This window comes from Cololabis saira, chromosome 23 (genome assembly GCF_033807715.1).
Source record: "Cololabis saira isolate AMF1-May2022 chromosome 23, fColSai1.1, whole genome shotgun sequence".
NCBI classification, from domain to species: domain Eukaryota; kingdom Metazoa; phylum Chordata; class Actinopteri; order Beloniformes; family Belonidae; genus Cololabis; species Cololabis saira.
This window is the reverse complement of record NC_084609.1, coordinates 31,287,422-31,309,041: the sequence shown is the minus strand read 5'-3', so window position 1 is coordinate 31,309,041 and position 21,620 is coordinate 31,287,422. Positions and strand designations below refer to the sequence as shown.

The window sequence follows — 21,620 nt, the reverse complement described above, 5'->3', positions numbered from 1 at the left end:
TCTTTTTGATAAGGATACCTACCATTTACTTATTATATTATAAAAATATTAACCTTTTTCACATAAAGGGACAGGACAGGCTACTCCTCCCAAAACGTACCAAAAAATACCGTGATATTATACCGTCACCGTTCAAAAGATGAAAAATACTGTGATATTATACCGTCACCGTTCAAAAGATGAAAAATACTGTGATATTATACCGTCACCGTTCAAAAGATGAAAAATACTGTGATATTATACCGTCACCGTTCAAAAGATGAAAAATACCGTGATATTATATCGCCACCGTTCAAAAGATAAAAATACCGTGATATTAATTTTAGGTCATATCGCCCACCCCTAATTTGTATCTATTTTTTGTAGCTGGAGGAACAGTTATGTGAAGGCCAGAGGGAAGAAGCTTATATTCTTGGTTAAAGGGGTGAGTATCGTCCCTGCGAATGGATTTTGCTTTCTTAAGCACCTGAGAATCAAACATTTCGTCCAGACTGCTGAACTTCACCCCAGCAACTTTAGAAGCAACACGCACAATTCTCCCCAGGGAGTTTTTTTTCCTTGCTGGCAAGATTTCCGTACCAACAAATGATACAAAACGAAATAACAGATTCAGTAAAAGCACTATAAAACATTTTCATCAAGGTTTTGTCTACCTGGAATTTAGCGAGCTTCCTCCGACAAGAGAGGTTGTTGACCTTTTTCTTGCCAAGCGTATCACAGTTCACATCAAATTTGAGCATATTATCAATTATAGTGCCGATATATTTGTAACTGGTCACTAGTTAAACTGGCTGGTTGTGAAGAATACTACAAGAACTGGGGATTTACATCTAAAATCCATGCAAACCTCTTGTTTTAGAAACGTTAATTTGAAGGAAGGTTTCATCACACCAAGATATAAAATCATCAAGTACCTGGCCATGGCTAACTTCATCATCACTAAGCAGCTGACGATGACAGAATCATCTGCATATTTATGATGAATCTGTTGCTGTGGCGGCTACGGCACGTTAGGTGTTAACTATCGTCAGTACTGGAGTTGAAAGGGGATGGCATCCCCCCCTGAAATAAAAACGGTCCAAATCATCCCCCCCTGTAAAACTGCCATCCCTCCTTTCCATCCCTTATGTCATTTCATCAATGAATGTGGTTTTACTGCTATTTCAACATTTAGAGTCATCACTAGAAAAATAACTTATTTGACAATTTTCACCTGTTTCAAGTACATTTTCACTTGAAATAAGTAGGAAAATCTGCCAGTGGGACAAGATTTATCTTCTCATTACAAGCAAAAAAATCTTGTTCCACTGGCAGATTTTTCTACTTATTTCAAGTGAAAATCTACTTGAAACAGGTGAAAATTGTTGTTTTTTCCAGTGATGAGTCTTGTTTTAAGTGTAATGAGATTTTTTTTTTACTAAAATGAGACATTTTAACTAGAAATAAGACTAATTCTTGTTAAGATTTTGAGTTTTTGCAGTGATCCATTTTACTTATCCTGTGAAGGACAGAGTCATATTGATAAGTTCAGAAAAGTGTTTTTTATTGTTGTGTTTTGATGTATTTGATGTAAGCCCAGTGGATATTTAAAGCTTACAGAAGGCTGCATTTAACTGCTGCTATGTCATTCCTGCAGTATTTCTGCAGGTGTTTTGATATTATTTGTAATCAGCACAAATTGTCTGTCCCCATATGATAAAATCCACCATCCCCCTGATTTTTGTTTTTACAAGTCGAGTACTGACTATCGTGAAGGAAAAGGGGCTTCTGAGCCCCTTGTTGTCTTGATCCGAGCTCTGGACGGCAGCGGCCAGCTTTGTTTTGAATCGCTGAAGTTTCAGATCGTAATCAGAGACCACGTGACCCTGCAGGGACCATGTGGGACCCCACCCTGGCTCCGGTCCAGACCCGTCCAGACCCGCTGGACCAGAAACCAGTCTCCCTCCAGTCTTCATCAACTTTATTTAATGCAAAAACGATTTGTAAGACTGGCAACTTTTTCTAACTCTAGGGAACCCTCTACTCCTCTGTTAGGAACACTCAAAATTCTTACAGTATATGACATAAATATTCATCAGATATGTGTGATTTTATACAAACGTATGTTTTTGCCTTTTTCGTTACCACTATCGTTTAGTAATGTTTTCAAATATAATTCTCAAATAAATACATTCATATAATACTAGACAGATCAATCATCTTCATCTTCCTTTTAATAAAACTAAACACGGCCAGTATTCCCTCAGATATCGTGGTGTTACAGATATGGAACTCCAAATCTCACATTATCAAAAGCTCTGTTTCTCTAGAGATTTTTAAAAGAAATGTATCATCTCATTTAATTCACATTTAAAAAGTTTTCTTTGTTGATGATAATTTTTTGTGTGTTGATGATGTGTAACTTCTGTATGTAGTCTAACCTTCTTTGTTTTTTGTTTACAGTTTGTCCTGTTGTGTTTTTTTGTAATTACAGTTTAACTTCCTAAATTGAGGGGAGGTCTGCTGCACAAGCCTGTTGGCTTTTTTACCTCTCCTGTCACATTTGTTTTACTATTTTGATTGTAAGTGTTACTTTTATTGTGTGCAAACCTGAGGTGGGTAGTAACGAGTTACATTTACTCTGTTACAACTTGAGTAAGTTTTGGGAAATTTTGTACTTTTAGGAGTAGTTTTGAGTCACTGTACTTTTTTACTTTTACTTGAGTGAAGAAGAAACTGTTACTCTTACTCCGCTACATTAGGCTATGTTGAGCTGTTACTTTTCTTTTATCCCTTTTATCCACGTACGTGTTAATCTCATGACAAAGAAAAATGTTAGTTTTTGCATGTTTGGTCACATTTACACAGACTCAAACACACACAGTTTCTATGAGTTCATGTTTGTTCTAGTTCTGCCTGGTTAAAAAACAAAAGTACAAAGGCTTGAAATTTTGTGCTACTTGTGCTATATTAATTTTTTCATTCTGTTATTTTATTATGTATTAAAGTACTTGAATTTACTTTAAGATTTTAATTTAAGCTATTTTTTATTCATTGTAATTTATTTTATTGATTTAATTTGCCTGAAGATGATTATTTTGTACTTTTGTCTGTTTGAATGGTTGTGTTAAAAAATATAAATCAGATGTTACTCAACAGTTACTCAGTACTTGAGTAGTTTTTCACCAAGTACTTTTTTACTTTTAGTCAAGTAATTATTTGGATGACTACTTTTTACTTCTACTTGAGTCATATTATTCTGAAGTAACAGTACTTTTACTTGGGTACAAGTTTTGGCTACTCTACCCAGCTCTGGTGCAAACTAATAAAATAAAAAAAAGAAACCGGTCCGTCTACTCCCAGAAACGCCTTGTTTTGCTGTGTGAAGCAACACCAGTCACGACGCAGAGCGGGAAACCTGCCGGAGGAAGGACTCTCCCAGTAGCACTTTCTAACGGCCGGTTTATGGTTCCGCGTTACGCCGACGCCGTAAGGTACGCGGCGACGCACCCCGTACGGAGTGCGTCGCCGCGTAAACTACGGCGTAGGCTCTTGCGTCGATTTAACGCGGAACCATAAATCAGCCTAAACTCTTCTGATACACAAAGCAACTTATCGAGTCTTTACTCACCCTGCCCGAGGAGCGGCTCCTGCCCGCCGCCACCACCGGGGGCGGCGGCAGCTCCTCGTCGCTGGAGAAGGCGTCCAGCGCGACGGCAGTTAGGGCGGGCTTGTGTTTGTTCAGCGCCGTCAGGTTCTTGAGGTACAGCTGCACGAACACGTCCTTGGTGGGGTTGCCGGCGGGCAGCTCCACGTGGTGGGCCAGCAGCTCGCTCTTCAGCTTGTCCTTGGTGAGCACCGACGGGTCGTCCAGGTACTCCGGCATGGTGCAGGAGGAGGAGGGACGGGAGACGGGACTGCGGCGGCGGCGCGGCCCCGGGGAGCTAAACTGAGAACCAGAGACCAGAGGGGGAGGAGGTTCACACCATAGACGGAGAAAAGTAGACGCCCCGTGGAGCTGCTGCGATACGTCAACGTCGCCGCCATATTGGATGTGGCAAGACTGCGCTGTAAACTAATACAAGTAAATTGACTTATTTTCATAAAGTGCCTTTCTACAAAGAAATGTACGTTTTACGTCTCATTTATTCATTCACACACGCACTAATATACTTGGGAAACAGTTAGGCACCAAATATTATATATCAACAAAACATATTTAAATTTTTTCAAGTAACAAAATAACTTTTGAACAATTTTTCAGACTATAAAATAACATGTTTTGTTGATGAGAAAATATGTTTCTCTATTTTTCTTATTTTAGTGAGCGGGAATATACAGGACTATCTCAGAAAATTTGAATATTGTGATTTTCTGTAATGCAATTACAAAAACATGTCATACATTCTGGATTCTTTACAAATCAACTGAAATATTGCAAGCCTTTTATCATTTTAATATTGCTGATCATGGTTTACAGCTTAAGAAATCACAAATATAAAAAAATTTGAATATTCTGGGAATCTTAAACTGTAAGCCATAATCAGGAATAATAAAAGGCTTGCAATATTTCAGTCGATTTGTAATGAATCCAGAATGTATGACATTTTTGTTTGTTTTTTTAAATTGCATTACAGAAAATAAAGAACTTTATCACAATATTCAAATTTTCTGAGACAGTCCTGTATATTGTTTTTCTGCACTACCTTGTTCTCTATAGCTGATATATCATGAATTACTTCTATGTGGGATCAATAAAGTTCTTATTTTTGCCATCTGAGAAAATTTAATATATTACATTTGGTGCCTAACTGTTTCCCAAGTATATTAGTGCGTGTGTGAATGAATACATGAGACGTAAAACGTACATTTCTTTGTAGAAAGGCTTTTTTGAAAGCTTTTTGAAAATGAGTCCATTCACTTGGATTAGTTTACAGCGCAGTCTTGCCACATCCAATATGGCGGCGTCGTTGACGTATCGCAGCAGCGGACAAGAACACTGGATGTGGTGTCTACGTATACATGTCTATGGTTCACACAGTCAGTCGGCGGCCAACCAGCGCCGCTCGCCGGATTTCACTCGTAAAGACAACTAGTAGTTACACGGGTACACGTTAACTTCACATACATGCAAAGGAACTAACAATAAAAACTAATAATACGCACCACGAGTGTTCCGACTTCCTGCTGAAGCGAGAAACCGAAGCGAAAGCGCAGGTGTCGCGGCAGAAATGTGTTCCCGTCTGCTAATGTGACCCGGGAAGATCGCCTGTGATTGGTCAACGGCAGGAGTAAAACGCGCTCTGATTGGTTGGGCTGTAACCGTTCTTAACTCAAACGGGTTCAACAAAGACGCGTGACACTTCAAACGTTGATTGTTTTGGTTTTCATTAAGCACTTGTTTGGTATTCTGTTTTTATCCAATTGTATAATGAGAAGTCGTGGAAAGTGAAGTGATTTGAGTGGGTTTTTTCAGCAGTAATAATATTGTTTGGTTCTTTCACCGCAGCCGTCAGTGTGTGGGAAAAACAGCAGCTGGATTGTCCTCCACACGCGTGACGTGCAGCTGATCCACCACATTCACACAGTTGTTTTTACAATCTTTTATTCCAATGTAACATGAGGATTTCATATTTGCAAACTCACACATTCAGAAGTTTAAATGAAAGAAAATAGCCCCAGTTTGTTACTCTTCATAAACAGCATACAGGACTGTCTCAGAAAATTTTAATATTGTGATAAAGTCCTTTATTTTCTGTAATGCAAAAATGTCATACATTTTTTATTCATTACAAATCAAAAAATTAGAATATTCTGGCAATCTTAATCTTAAACTGTTAACCATAATCAGCAATATTGAAATAATAAAAGGTTTGCAATATTTCAGTTGATTTGTAATGAATCCAGAATGTATGACATTTTTGTTTTTTTAATTGCATTACAGAAAATAAAGAACGTTATCACAATATTCTTCTGAGACAGTCCTGTATTCATGCCTTCAAAGCATTATATATAAGCATTTATATTAAAGTTTTTCCTTTGAATATTTTCCTCCGTTTCTTGGTATTTCATTGTTTTATTTGCATCAGGTCCTTTGTTCCTCATCTTTTAGAAATTATGAAACAAAACCTGACCTTTTGTTTTTCTTTTTTCTGAATCACCTGGTTTCATCTTTTTACCTGAGGCCCCGTTTACACGTAGCAAAAACGGTGGTGTTTTCATGCGTTTTGGCCGTTCGTTTACTCAAAAACGAAGCTCGAAGTCACCAAAAACCATCATTTCTGAAAACTCCAGCCAATGGGAGATTTTTAAAAACGCCCGGTGCGTCCGAAATGCCATACTAAACAGTATATACTGAAAAAGTATACATTAGTTCGGCACTCTTTTGAGTGCCGAACATGCATGCATTAATGCATGCATTAAATATGCATTAATTGGGACGTACTACTCAGAGCCACACGGCACTTCCTGCTATTGGGAGGGGGAGTTGTTACCATGGTAACAACTCCTGTCACAGCAGCAGTTTGTTTGTTTGTTTGTTTATTTGTTTTCACATATAGAAAACATTTGTAACACAATATAAAAAGTAGAAAGAAATGTGAAGGAGAAAGCCTAAAAACCCTCCAGGGGCTTGAGAAGTGGCTTTCTCCATTTACATACACCCAGAGCATTGGAAAGCAGATACAATTTATAACAATGAGGGGGGAGGGGGGGCAGTATAACTAAATACAGAAACATTAAAAAAAAATTCAATAAAAATGACAAGATTGGATACACCTGGTTAAGTTGGAAGACCGTATCGGAAGTATTTATTGTTTAAAAGAGTTGATTTTAGAGCTTTTTTTAATTGATTGGATGAGAATTGCCATAGGTATGAAGGTAATGAGTTCCATATTTTTGATCCTCTGAAACCAATATTAAACTGAGATTGTGATGTGCGAGTCTTTGGGGGTCTGAGGTGATTAGAGCTGCGTGTTGGATAGGTATGTACTTGTGAGTTGTGATTAAAAATATTATGGAAGAAAGGGGGAAGGGTTTTCCCCAGTGAGCCATGAACAAACGGACCAATTTGGAGATGGTTCACCTGGAAAACACTGAGGACACCTATGGCCCTTTCGCACTAGTACCGCCTTAGCCCGGCTCGGCGCGGCGCGGCGCGGCTCCACCCGTTTTGTCCCCGTTTGTTTTTCCACAGCCAGGGGAGAAGTGGGCAGGTTGGGGTGATGCTGCTGTGACGTACTCGATTGCGCAACACCTTTGTTCATGTCGGCGCAGATGAGGAATCAGCTGGAGCCGCGAGCATCTGAGAGTAAAACAGCCCGTCTACATCCCTCTTTTAATTCTCTCGTCAGCCGCCAGGTTTATGAACATCTGCACCTCAGAGTTGGATCATGAAACAGACGTTTGCGCTGTATAATAAAATCGCCGCGAGCCGCCAGTCGCCCTCGCACTGACTCCCGCTTCCTGATTCAAACGTCTGCCGGCCCCCCGACCAATCAGAGGCGTGGAGGGTGGTGACGTCAGAAATAGTCCCGGCTCAGCCCGGATAGAACCTCGCCAGAATGGTTACAGAAAAAGTATCGGCTTGGAGCGGCTCTACCCGTCTCAGCCCCTAGTGGAAAAGTGCAAGACGGGGCCGTGGCGGGTAGAACCGAGCTGAGGCGGGAGTAGTGCGAACGGGCCACTAATGGACTAAATAAAGCCTGGGAAGAATGTGTCGGATGAACACAATGTATTGTTCTGACTGCTCGTTTCTGAAGACGGTATAAAGGCTCAAGTTTGGTATGATGGGTACAAGCCCAGACTATATTACAGTAATTAATATAAGGATAAATCATAGAATAATATAACATAATGGCCACCTCAGAGCTGATCAAATGACGGGTTTTACGTAAAATACCAACACTCTTAGCAATCTTTGTAGATATAAACATAATATGTGATTTCCAAGATAATGATTCATCAACCATAATGCCGAGGAATCGTGTGGAGAACACATTAGTTATAGGGATATTATCGATATATATTTTAGATGATTTGTTCAAAGAATGTGGTTTAAGACCAAAACATATGAAGTTAGTTTTTTTTATGTTGAGTGATAATCTATTAGACCGAAACCAAACAGACAGCTTACCAAGTTCTTCATTCAGGACGTTTATAATGGTGTCGGGATCTTTATGAGAATAAAGGACACTTGTGTCATCTGCAAAAATGATTTTAGACAGTTTATCTGAGACATTTGAAAGATCATTAATATATATCAAAAATAACAAAGGCCCCAGAGTCGAACCTTGAGGCACTCCACATTGCAAGTGAAGGGGTGGAGAATTAATTCCATTGTACTCCAATATGCGACAGTTTCTGAAGAAGAATATGATAATCGACAGTATCGAAGGCCTTGGACAAGTCCAGAAAGATACCAATAGTATTTTCCTTTCTATCTCTAGCATTATACATTTCATTTACTAGGTGTATAAGTGCCATATATGTTGAGTGCTTCTTTCTGAATCCGTACTGATGTGTATAAATAATGTTGTATTTATAAAGATGTTCAATTAATCTATGATAAACAAGTTTTTCAAGTTTTTTGGATATAGCAGGCAGAATCGATATAGGTCTGTAATGATTAAAAATGGCAGGGTCATCATCTTTATGAATAGGGATGATCTTAGCTATTTTTAGTTCGGAAGGAACTATTCCTTGTTCCAATGAGAGATTAAAAATGTGAGTAGGAGGTAGTAAAATAGACTCATGAATGATTTTCAATAATTTACAATCAATATTATCATAACCTGGTGAAGAATCCTCCAAACCAAGTAATGTCTTCGAAACCTCATCCGCGGATACCATTGGGAAATGCATATTTCATTCATAAATCATTCATAAATTGAAGCGGATCGTGGATACTGGGTGGAATCTTGGAAGCCAAATTAGGGCCAACTTCAGAAAAAAAAAGTATTAAAACTATTGGCAATTTCTTGAGGGTCAGAAATAACCCCCCTATCAACCTTAAATTCTTTGGGCAAACTTTTGCATTTTTGTTTTTTGTTGAGAATACTATTTATTGTTCTCCATAGAAGAGTCATGTTATTTTTATGTTTTAGGAGTTCTTCATTATAGTAATGTTTTTTCGCTCCTCTAATAATGTGATTTAATTTATTTCTATATTTTTTTAATTGAGCATGATTAAATGGTGTTGGACTAAGGAGATATTTTTTATACAGACTATGTTTGGTATTTACGGATTTGATGATGGCTGAAGTTATCCATGGTTTAGTTGGTTTATGATGGGGTTTGGAAGACACCGGCCTAAGAGGAAAACACAGATCATAAGCTTGTGAGATAGACTTTAAAAAACAAGTATAAGACTCTTGTGGGTCTACAGAATGAAGGATATCTGTCCATGTATACTTGCTGATCTCTGATTTGAATTTAGCTGTATTTGCTACATTAAATGTTCTCTTATATCTGGGATATAGGGTAGAAGTAGACTCTATATATTCCTTGAATGTCATTACAAAAATTGGACAATGATCAGCAACCTCCATACACAGAACTCCTGACTTGTTGTTATCACCCAACATGTTTGTAAAAATATTATCTATCACAGTGGCAGAGGTCTCCGTCACTCTGGTTGGAACCGAGATCAGAGGATGAAAATAATATGAGTACATTGTATCAATAAAATCCATAGTTAGATTATTGTTCATGTTTGCAATGTTGATATTCAGATCCCCCATTAGATAACAGTGTTTCCATTCTTTAGAAAGAATGTCAAGGACCTTTGCTAAGTCATTATTGAAATCAGGAATACTAGAGCTAGGTGGTCTATATATGCAAGCAATAATGTACCGTTCAGTTTCAACAAACACAGCTTCAGAAGAGGAGATGAAGTAGTTTTCGATATCTCGTCTTTCTTTATACATCAAATTAGAATTGAGATATAAAGAGACCCCCCCTCCCCCTTGGTCTGCTCTACATCTGTATATATGGTTATAGCCATTAAATTCGTATAAATTAGCATTAGTGTCGTTCAACCAAGTTTCAGTTAGTCCAATTGCTTTAAATGAGAAATCAAGTTTGGTCAAACATAAGGATAAGTTGTCATAATTTGTCTTCAGGCTGCGAACATTAAAATGAATGATGGAAAAATCACATTTCATGTTTTTATGTTCAACAGAGGATTTAAATTCATTCTCAGTAAAGTAACCAGATGTTCCAATGTGAACCTGTTTGAGTTGAGAAAAACAGTTTGTGTCAGGCTCAGTGTTATATAAAATGTTAGATACCATGGTAACCTGTAGGGAGAAAAAAATATGTTAAGAAAAAATAAATGAAATAGAAGAGTCCAATGGGATGCATGGATTCAGTGCGCTGGCTTCCGTGGTTTGATTACCAGCCGATCATAATTGATGACAGCATACTTTCCATCTTCCCTGGCCTTTTTCATAGCAGGAAGGAGTTCTGCTCTCTTTTTCCTCAGCAATTCAGAGAAGTCCTCATTTGCATAAAATGAAGTATCTTTAAGGTTTTCTCTCGCTTTGGCCAATATGAGTTCTTTGTCCTTATACCTTAAGAAATTCAACAATTTTCAATTTCAAAGACTTCGAGTCGATTTTCAGATTTTTGCTCATAAACTCTCAAACCTTTTGTTCGGTGTCTGACCAGGACTCATAAGAGTTGACTTGCGTCAAGCCATCAATAATGACATTATTTCGACGACTCTGGTTTTCTAAGTAGTAAATTTTTGATATGACCTCTTTGTCACCAGAAGACAGGGACTGAGAGGGCAGAGACTGCAGTTGTGATTCAATTCAACCAACTTTCTTCACCATCTCTCCCAGGTCATCAATTTGGGCCTGAGAGAACTGAAGGCTGGCTTTTATCTCCTGTACCTCTTTCATGAGTCCGTCGATTCTGGTAGTTGTAGAATCCAGGATCATCTTGGTGAAGTTCATGAAGTTTTATTCTTGTCTGTTCAGCAATTCCACGTAGAACACCTTCTGCTGTTCCATCATCTCTTTCATGGTCTCCAGAGTGACAAAATCTTCATCATAGCCAGGCACATTAGTGAAACGATCGTTCACTTTGTGAGACAAGCGCCAAATTTTGCACAAAGTATATTCTAGGTCTACTTTAAAAAAAAGCCAGTTAGCCACGCAAAAAAAAACAATATGGCTGCCGTTTTCCAAAATGGCTGCCACAAAAGCCGTTTTTATATGTTTTTTGACCTGGAATCTGATTGGAAAATCCAATTTTGATTATTCTGACTATAATCTTGGGACCCCCCATCCCCTCCCCCATTAGCTATGCAAATAAAACAACAATATGACTGCCTTACAAAAATGGCTGCAGGCAAAAGACAGTTTATATGGTTTTTGACCTGGATTGTGATTATATAATTAGATTTTGATTGTTTTCGCATCAAATTATAGTCCCCCCCTCCTCCCATTTCTGTATCACATTTTTTCTAATCATCACAATTGCAGGCACACAGCTGTGTGCACTTGAGGGCAAAACGGTAGCACTTTTTGCACTTGCACTTCGTGAGTTGTTCACAGCTCTGGGCAATTGGTGGGAGTGGTAAAAGGAATCAGAGTGGATCACTTTTTGTTTTTTGTATAGCACTTTTGATTTGAGCACTTATATTTATTTCAGTGGATCCACTTCTGATTATCTTTGGTGATGTATAACCCCCAGTTGGATGTACATAATATTTAAAATAGAGGAGGAAGCAGAAAAGTAAAAACATAAAGAGGGAAGGGAAAACCTGAAATACCAACAATGGTAATTCAGGTCCCCAAAATATACACTTTCAGTGTATTTAATTTAAAACCCCTTGAGGGAGGGGGGAACCCAGGATACCAACTATGGTAACCTGGACTCCCAAAATCCACATTTTTTGTGTATTTGATTAACCCTCTAAAATCAAAAAAGGAGTGGGATTAAACTCTGAGCTTGCGTGCCCGTGCCTGGCCACGGCAATTTTGCTGGGCCATCTCATAATTCTAAATTTCCTAAAACCTAACCCTAACCCTAACCATAATACCCTGAGGCAGTCTTTGGTCCCCAGCACCCATGGTGGAACGTTTGAGGCAGCCTGGAAGGCCTACCAGGCGGAATTGGCAGTGGAGGAGATTATTCATGGCCACAACCTTGCCAATGAGGACAGGCATCTCTTTGCAAGCCTGGGAACCTCCGCGTCAGCTGAAAAAAGCTTGACGAAAACGCGGGGATTCCTGGGCTTGGCACCGCACACAGCTGCCACCTCAGAGGTGTGCTGCCCGCCTCTTTCCAACTGGACAGCAAGAAGGATTGCTCGCATCTTCAAGCTGTCTGACTCCATGGGGGCAGCACCCTCTGTGGTGGGCAGAGAGATGCTGATGGTCCTCCTCGGGGACCTCTATGATGACCGTGCCATTCCTCCAATGCATCTCTTAAAAGAGGAAAACTGCCCATTTGTGGTGGCAGGCTGCCTCACCGTTGACATATTCTTGGCTAACATCATTGACAAAAGGGCTTTCCCCTTTCCGGGGACCTTTGACAAGGCCAAGGACATTGTAACCAGGGCTGGCCTCGACCCCCTTCATTGTGTGAAGAATGGCTTGAAGGAGATGGGCCTTCGTTGGTTCCCTTATATCCGGGTCTGGCAGGGAAAGAGACTAAGATGGACTTGGGACAAGAAGTCCTTCGTACAAGTGTACGAGAAGTCCACGCTACCACTGAAAGTCTCCTGCCTGGCAGCAGTTAGATTTGAGGTACTGGCTGAGGTGGAAAAAAGAGGGCTCTGCTACGCATCAAGACTCGACCGGTACCGAGAGCAAGGGATGCCGTGGATCGAGAAATGCTTGGACCGCCTTCCATCAAAAATGGACTCAAAGGACAAGAAAACCCTGCTTGTCTTCCTCTCCTGTGTGGCGTTCATTGAAAATGGGGACTTTGTAGAATACGATCGCTTGCAAGAGCTGATGGAGAAGCTGCCCCTCAGCCAAAAACGGCTACAAACACTCCACATTCAAGGAAACCACTCCCTCCCAAAAGTGGGGAAATATATCGTCATGCGGCTGCATGATGATATCCCATATAAGGTGGCTCAGGTGGTGATGGAGCAGGAGGACGATGTCCAATTGGTTGAGGAGGACAACACTCCTGCTGTCGTAGTAAAGCAGGTACAGCGATATTTGCCCCCAACTGTAAGGTCGCCTGGTCAAAGCAGGAGCTGTCCTTTGTGGACAAAAGGATCAAATTTAAAGATGCCTATGCAAGGTACCTTGACAACTGCCTTGAGGCAAAGATCCCTGGTAGAACCTTGAATGCATTCCAGCGCAAGAGGCAGAAGATGTAATCGTCTGATCCACCCAACCCTACCTCCCCCACCTGTGTTTTTTGTTGTTATTTTATTATGGAGTTTTATGTTTGAAACAGGCAGTGTGAGACCACATTGATGGCATCCTGTCTTATTTTCACATTTTTCACATTTATTTTGTTTCATCTTTTTATTGTTGTTGATTGTTTTTGTATATAGTTGTATTGCATGTATATTGTTCTTTAAAAAAACACAAAAAACACCAGAAAAAAATACTTAAAATACAAAAGAAAACAAAAAAAACACCTCCACATGGACTCTGCCTTGACGTGGTGTGGGGGCTTGCGTGCCTCAGTCGTCCTAGGGATTCTTCAAAATGGGTGTCTGGAGAATCTCAAGGACCACTGGGGCCAGACTAAAGAGTCCAACATTTACCATGTCTGTTATACTTACCCTAACCAAATAGAGGTAAAAGAAATACAAAATCAGTCATCAGAAGGTGAATCAAACAACTCAAAATGACCTAAAACGTGCTCCTAAACACTTTCTAGAGGGTCGTTTTTGGACAAAACACCAATTTTTACATCTTTTCGCTCCCATTCATTTCCTATGGGGGGACGTTTTGCCCTATATCTCCGGAACGGAGCGTCGTAGAGCTTCGAAACCCAAACCCGTCGGACATATTTAGGGGTCTAGCTCTCCAACAAGACCAACTCAGAAGCTGAGATATGAAAGATTTAAACTTTTTTTGAGATTTTCTCCCACTTCCCAAAGTCGTAGAAGGTCGAGGGTGGGCTCGGTGGAAAGCTAGACCCCGAATTATGTCTGACGGGACCAGGTTCCGAAGCTCTAGGACCTTCCTATCAAAAGTTATTCGCGAAAGGTCCCAGGGACCTTACCTCATTTCACCCCCTTAATCTAACCCTAACCTTAACCCTGACAGACGGATCGGTGCAGCGTCTGCAGTTATGCGGTCGATGTACCGGACCGTCGTGGTGAAGAAGGAGCTGAGTCGAAACGCGAAGCTCTCGATTTACCGGTCAATCTACGCACCTACCCTCACCTATGGTAATAAGTAGTGACTGAAAGGATAAGATCGCGGATACAAGGCGAGATGAATTTCCTCGGCAGGGTGGCTGGACGTTCCCTTAGAGATAGGGTGACACGGACAACCTTGTTTTAGCTTTCATAAGACAGCCATCTTGAAAAACGACCACCATCTTGGATTTCAGGTGGCTAACAGGCTTTTCTGCATAAGTAGGTACTCTGCAATGTTCATGCAAAATTTGGTGCTTGTCTCACAAAGTGAACGATTCTCCTAAAAACCTGACTTAATTTCCTTCAGTATTAGGGTTAGGCACAAAACCCACTTGGTTAGGGTTAGGAAAATATCATGCCGGGCTCCAGACTGAATTTTATAACTAGGAGCACCAGTGCGACTTGCAAATATTATTAATATGTGAACCGGAGAGCTGTTAGTTTGTTCAAACGGCGGGGCTAAATTATTAAAGACCGTAATGTTGATAAGCTCCGACGTCACCGGTTCTCTTATCTGTACTTTTTCACGTTTTGGTGTAATTTATTGTCACGCTGCAGCCTCTCCTCTCTGCCCTCTGTCAGGTCTCAGCTTCTCCACACACACACACGCTCGCACAGCAGAGAGGTGGAGACAGTGAACTAGGTGAAGTGAAAGATAACGTTATACCCGAGTTGACGACCATGCTCATTACTGTAACTGCAATAAACCTTCGCAAGTAAAAAGCCAATACTTTATTAATACACCTGTTCAACAAGCATAAACATGTAGAAAGCATTATTTTAATCCGCTCTGTGGCAGTCTATCTATATTTGCAACAAAGACAATTTTACAATCAACCAAAACAAACATATTTAATCCAGATATAGCCTATTGATGCGTTGAGATGGAGAGAAACACCATCATCAGCTGTTGTCAGAGCTGATGATCTCCAATAAGGCCACCAGAATGTGCCAGTATTGTTTTGTTTCTATAGACTAGACAGTGAGATCCTGAAGGGCAGATACAGACACTACAGCTAGTGAAATAAAGGGATTTTGCAGTAAAGTAAAAGCAAAAAAACCAATGAATGTTTTAAATAATTTATTTAATTTCTTTATTCAGTGGGCACAGGCTATTCAATGTTTGGGGTCTATGTTAGCAGTGTTAAAGCAGAAAGACATAGGAACTGTATAACTAATATGCACACCTCAGTATTTGTTAATTTATCGCAAGTCATATCCTCATCGCAATATTGAACAATGTTATCGCACATCGCAGATTTTACTCATATCGTGCAGCCCTACTATAGGGATTTTTTGAGATGTTGGATTGTGTGATTGAATTAAACTGAAATTAAGTTTGACGTTAAGTGGATTGTTACAGTGTGGATCATCTTGTATAAAGCAGTCTGTAGCCTAATGATTTGTATTTATCTTTTTTCTTTGAAGGAGAGTGGTGCTGCTGCTATTGCTAATGAGGCAATTAATGGCAGTGTGAGTGAGGGGGTCATAGAGAGGCATGGACGCAGATGCAGAGAGTGGGATGGGGAGGAACATCTTGCAGATTTTTTGTTGTCACAGCCATTCCACAGTTTGGATTACGCAGCAAAGGGGAGGATCAAGACTGCTGGACGACCAACTCCACAGATCACCATGATCAACAGTCAACAGAAAGATTCCAAGCTGAATAAGGTCTGGTATGAGCGATATTCTTGGCTAACAGGCAGTCCCACGACTAACCGATTGTATTGTTGGCCATGCCTTCTGATGGGGAAACCTAAAGCTCACTTTAACACTTGGGGCCCGATTTACTAAAGGTTTGCGTGTGTAAAAACGTGTGCAAACTTGACAGCACTCGCAAACCAAAGTGCCAGCTGATCTACTAACAGCGTGCAAAGAGGACTGCGCCTTTCAAATGCGCAAAATAGCACACGCAATCCATTTAGTACTTTTGCCCTGATGAATAATCAATATGGGGCGTACACGGGAGAACGCGCTAAATACTGGGAGGGGAAAATGCAAATACATTCATTTACTACACGCAATGAGATTTACCAAGCCTGAAAGTAATTGCGGGGATTGTGATTGCGTCTGTATTTAATACGTTCAAAAGGAAGGTGCTAATCTGCCAGCATTACGCACCGATGGCTGCTGTTATTGTGGCAAGGAGGCGACATCGCCAAAATCAAAGAATACGCAGAGAGAGAGTCTTTCGGACTCGTGTAAATTTGTTTGGAATGAATGAAAACCAGATAGTTGAAACATATCGACTATCTAGCGATTCCATCTTGGAGCTGTTGAATGAGTTAAGGGCTGATTTGGAGCCGGTCACAAGCAGGAGTAACGCCATACCTGCCTTGCCGAAACTGCTCTCAACTCTTCATTTCCTCGCATCAGGGTCATTCCAGCGCACTGTAGCCATTTCTGCTGGGCTCTCCCAAAGCAGTTTTTCAGCTGTCCACTGTCCTCAACGCTCTGTTACGCAGGATGGGCAGGCACATACAGTTCCCATCCACTCGGGACGCACTGAATGATGTGAAATACGGATTTTATGCAGTTGCTGGGTTCCCCAGAGTAATAGGAGCGATTGACTGCACTCATATTCAGCTGGTTCCCCCATCAAACACGGAGCATGTGTATAGAAATAGAAAACACACACATTCATTAAATGTGCAGGTTGTTTGTGACTCCGAAGGCATCGTAACAAACGTTGTGGCTAAATATCCTGGGTCGGTGCATGACTCCTTTATCCCAGTGGTGTAGTCTACGTGATACGCAGGTATACGCCGTATACCCACTAGAAAAGGTCCTGAATTTCCGTATAACCACTTAGAAATGCGCAATGATACGTATCAACATGATTTTGTGACATTCATTTTCACTTTTCCATTCATAAATTCGCATTCTCTATGTTTCGGAGAGCGGACTTTAGGACCCTGGGGCTTCCGTCAGGCGTGAGTGACGGTGACGTTCACGTCACCTACAAGGAAAGAGCAAATTTGTATAGCGGGCTCAAGTAGTAGGCAGACGTATTGGAGAAAGAAGGTAGAGAAAAGAAAAGAATGAAAAGAAAAGAAAACCAAATGACACTATTTCAGTATTTCGGTAAGCCTCCCGCTTGCCCTGCTACTGCCGCTTCGGGGGAAACTACAGCTGCAGCTAACGCCAGCGACAGCGTTTCAGAAAGGGAGCGTGCACCTGATGATGGAGACGAGGAGCCTGCTGATGCTATCACCTTACCTGGTAAGTAGAACTCGTATATGCTATAATCAGAGATGGGGGGACTCGAGTCGATGACTTGACTCGAGTCGCCAGATTTGTGACTTGTGACTTACTTGATTAACATTAAGAAAAGACTTGACTTGACTTTCCTGACCTACGACTTGACTTGACTTTTGCCATGTGACTTGCCAAGTCACATGAAAAACCTGTCTTGTTTTAAAAAATAAAATAAAATAATTAAATTGAGATTGTTTTATTGTGAGTAAGTGCTCCTGACTTGCTGCATAACGTCAAACCTGGCAACCCCTCCACACAACGCGACGTGCCTGCATGAGTCCAGTGCGTGATCAGCAGAGATGGAGAACGCAACTCAGACCAACACCGTCCCGAAAATCATATTTTTGGATTCAAAGATTATCAGACAACACCAAATAAAAGAGGAGCGACATGCAACATCTGCAATGTTAAAATTACGGATACTGCAAGCACAACGTCGAATTTCATCAGACATTTCAGGACAGCTCATAAAGAAAGGTGAGTAACATGGTGTAACGTAGGTTAAAGCTAGATGGATTAACGTCCTGATTATTATGTTGCTTCTTGGCTGCTGACATCAGAGATACTACTAGGCTAGTGGATTGATAAGTTAATATTTTTCTTATCAATGATTTTTTTACTTTAGCTAAAAAATAAAAAAGCGGCAAGTAGCTAAAAAAAGCGGCAAGTAGTTAAAAAAGCGGCAAGTAGTTAAAAAAAGCGGCAAGTAGCTACAAGCGGCGCCAACGTAGAGTAACGAGTAACGTTAGTTACACCGCGGTTGAATTGGTTTGATATTGGATACAGTGGTGTAAAGTAAGTTTTTAAGTTATTGTACTTAAACAGTGGGGCTGACTTATTGTTCCGCGTTACACCGGCGCAGAGCTACGGCGTAGGGTACGCGGCCACGCACACCTTACGCCGTAGCCTACGGCGTAAGGTGTGCGTCGATTTAACGCGGAACCATAAGGCGGACGGGAAGGAAGGGGGGCGCGTGAATATACCGAGAAGGAGCCGCAGCTCCCGGGAGAGTTGCGCCGCAGAGGCGGGCCGGAAGGCCGGAGGAACCGCCGTCGCGTCGAGTACCGATGAGGACTGAAGCCTGAATTATGGTTTTGCGTTAAATCGACGCAGAGCCTCGCCGTAGGGTACGGGCCCTGCGTTGGTGTAACGCGGAACCATAAATCAGCCTTGAGCGGCAGCCGACGCGTGTCCGTGCGCACCATTCTTTGATTCCACCCCTTCTAAGGTGGTTTTGGCATTTAAAAGTTCAAAAGTCTCATCCTTTATCAGCTGGGGTTGCTTAATGTTGTCCCTGCATACTACAGGCTGGGGGTGGACCTGTCAGCGGGGCCAATGGGGAACAGCAGCAGTGATGAGCAAAGGGAGAAATTAAAATGGGGTAATGGAAACAAACACTAAAGGGGTCAGAATAATATCACCATTATTTAGAGTTGTAAGCAAATTCTTGGATTCTTCATTTCTTTGCAATCCTTTTGAAAATAATTTTGTACTTTTTACTTTTGTACTTAAGTATATTTTACACCATGTACTTTTGGTACTTTATTATATTTAAGTTCAGGTACTTTTATACTTAAGTAATGTTCTTAATGGGTACTTTTTACTTTTACTTAAGTAATTTTCAAGCAGAAAATTTGTACTTTTACTTAAGTACAATATTTTTGTACTTTTTCCACCTCTGATTGGATATTCGACATTCAACACCCATAAAAGTTGTGATACATACCACTGATTTTGGTCAATCCACTTGTGATGTGTTCATGGTCATCTAGACTATATATCACAAAACAGTAATTATTAAAAAATCATATTATGGGCTGATTTAATGAAGTTTAATTAATTCAACACCCATAAAACTTGGGATACATAACACTGATTGTTTTATGGGTGTTGGAATCATTATACCACATTAAATCAGCCCATATACATGATTTTTAAATCAGCCCATATATATGATTTTTTTTGTATGATTTTTTTTAATAATTACTGTTTTGTGATATATAGTCTAGATGACCATGAACACATCACAAGTGGATTGACCAAAATCATTTGTATGTATCACAAGTTTTATGGGTGTTGAATGTCGAATATCCAATATCAAACCAATTCAACCGCGGTGTTAGTTACTCTTTAAATACCTCTGCCTTCCTCTCTGTTGGCTGTTGTTTTGCATAGCCCTTTGTGTGCATCAATTAGTAGGCCCTTTCACACATCCAGTTCGAGGCGGGAACGTTGCGCCTTTAAGCCGCCTCGCTGTTCTGTGTGGAAGTCACGGAGGCGGAATGGGGGGGCCAAGTGGCCCCACCAATAAGCCGGCAGCGGAGGTAGTCACAGAGCCGTCACAGAGACGAAACGGGGTCTGTGTGAATGACACAGCCGGCATGCCGGGGCCAGGGGTGTGACGTTTGATGACGTATTATGTGGGCGACCCGCCACCGGGGGATTTAAAAAGTTGCAGAAGAAGAACGGTTGCTAGTTTACCTGTTTACCTGAGCGAAGGAAGAAATAGAAAATGTGTGCAAATTGGGGAGACAAAGAGGTGCGGGAGCTCCTTACCCTCCGCGCAGAGGACGAAATAAACCGACACATATCGGGGACGGTAAAAGACGGACCGTTGCTGGAGAAGCTGGCGAAAGAGCTCCAGGAGCGCGGCTTTGACCGGGACAAGGCACAGGTTATTAGCAAACTTAAAAGCCTTCGAAAGAAGTTTCATCAGGTCAATGACCATAACGGCAGGAGTGGCAGAGGGCGACTGGATTGGCCATATTTTGACCTGTGCCAGTCAATTTGGGGGACTAGCCACTCCGCAAATCCTGTTGCTCTACTGAGCAACATGGACGACACCACCGAGACCGGTTCTGCGTCTCCTGCGTCTCCCCCGGGCAGCAGTAACGTTACAGACACCGGAGACTGCAGCGGCTTGGAAACTGTGCCTCACGACCAATCAGGTAAAAACTTATTTTTGTTCGTGATTGATGTGTTTTTTCCATATGTTTTTAATGTGTTTGACCATGAAGGACCGTCTCGCTAATGTTGCTTGTGCTCTATTGTTCTATAGAAAACCTGCCGCCGAAGAAAAGGCGGAGAATGACAAAGGCCCAGGTGGTGACTAGCGAGATAAAGGAGCTGCTGTTGGCCATGGGCCGAGAGGATGAGGAGCGGGATCGCGTAAGGATGGACAGGCAAAGGGGCCCATGAAGAACAGCTGAGGAGAGAGGCGCAGGAGGCGGAGAGAGAGGCACGAGAGGCCGACACACGGGAGCGGGCAGACCATGTTGCTTTGTTCAGCAACATGTTCAGAGACATCACTCGTGAAATGCAGACACAGGCCTCACTTCTGCGGGACCTCATTTCGCGAATGCCTGCTCCAGCCCCTCAGCACCCTGCTCCAGCCCCTCAGCACCCTGCTCCAGCCCCCCAGCACCCTGCTCCAGCCCCCCAGCACCGGTATCCCGCCCAAAGGAATTATTATTCTCCGCCGCCACCCCAGTACAGTAACACTTGCCACCATTCTGAGTCATACGAGTCTTTTGACCCACCTTCCTCCTCCTCCTTCATCATCCAGCAGCTGGACTGAGTTATGCACACACACCCTGTTGTGCCTTGTAATTTTGCACTGCTGTTTTTGCACAAATGTTCCTTTCTAGTTATTTGCCCTTTCATATTGTTGCCATTTTATATTGTTGCCCTTTTATGTTTACTTTGCACTAAGTTACACATAATAAAGCTACTTTACCTAATCCCTTCAGTTTCTGTTTTGTTTCTCAGATCTGAACTCCCACACTTTTTGTACAGCAATGCACCTTTGCTTAAGTGTTAGCTTAGAAATAACAGCAAGCAAATAATTTTATGCAAACCATGCCTTTTTTTGTAAAGGAACACCTTCAATTTGCAAAGACATTATTTCTGACTTAAGAGAAAATGGGTGTTTTGATGTTGTCCTACCTTACACAGCAGTTGAACACACAAAATATGCATATTTCATTCTATGATCAATTATTTTTTTAAATGCCGTGTGTGCACATCCAGGCAAATCTTT

The 21,620-nt window shown here is 41.3% G+C and overlaps 1 protein-coding gene across 1 annotated transcript in view; it reads right to left on the bottom strand.

The window, feature by feature from the left end:
* Positions 1 to 5,238, bottom strand: part of LOC133424121 (lamina-associated polypeptide 2-like) — a 39,883-nt gene extending 34,645 nt beyond the window's left edge. The window contains exons 1-2 of the mRNA XM_061714552.1: positions 5,146 to 5,238; positions 3,611 to 3,928 (exon numbers count right to left, since the gene is read on the bottom strand). Coding sequence (XP_061570536.1) covers positions 3,611 to 3,865 — 255 coding nt within the window. The 5' untranslated portion in view covers positions 3,866 to 3,928; positions 5,146 to 5,238. The remainder of the gene's footprint in view (positions 1 to 3,610; positions 3,929 to 5,145) is intronic.
* Positions 5,239 to 21,620: the final 16,382 nt, after the last annotated feature.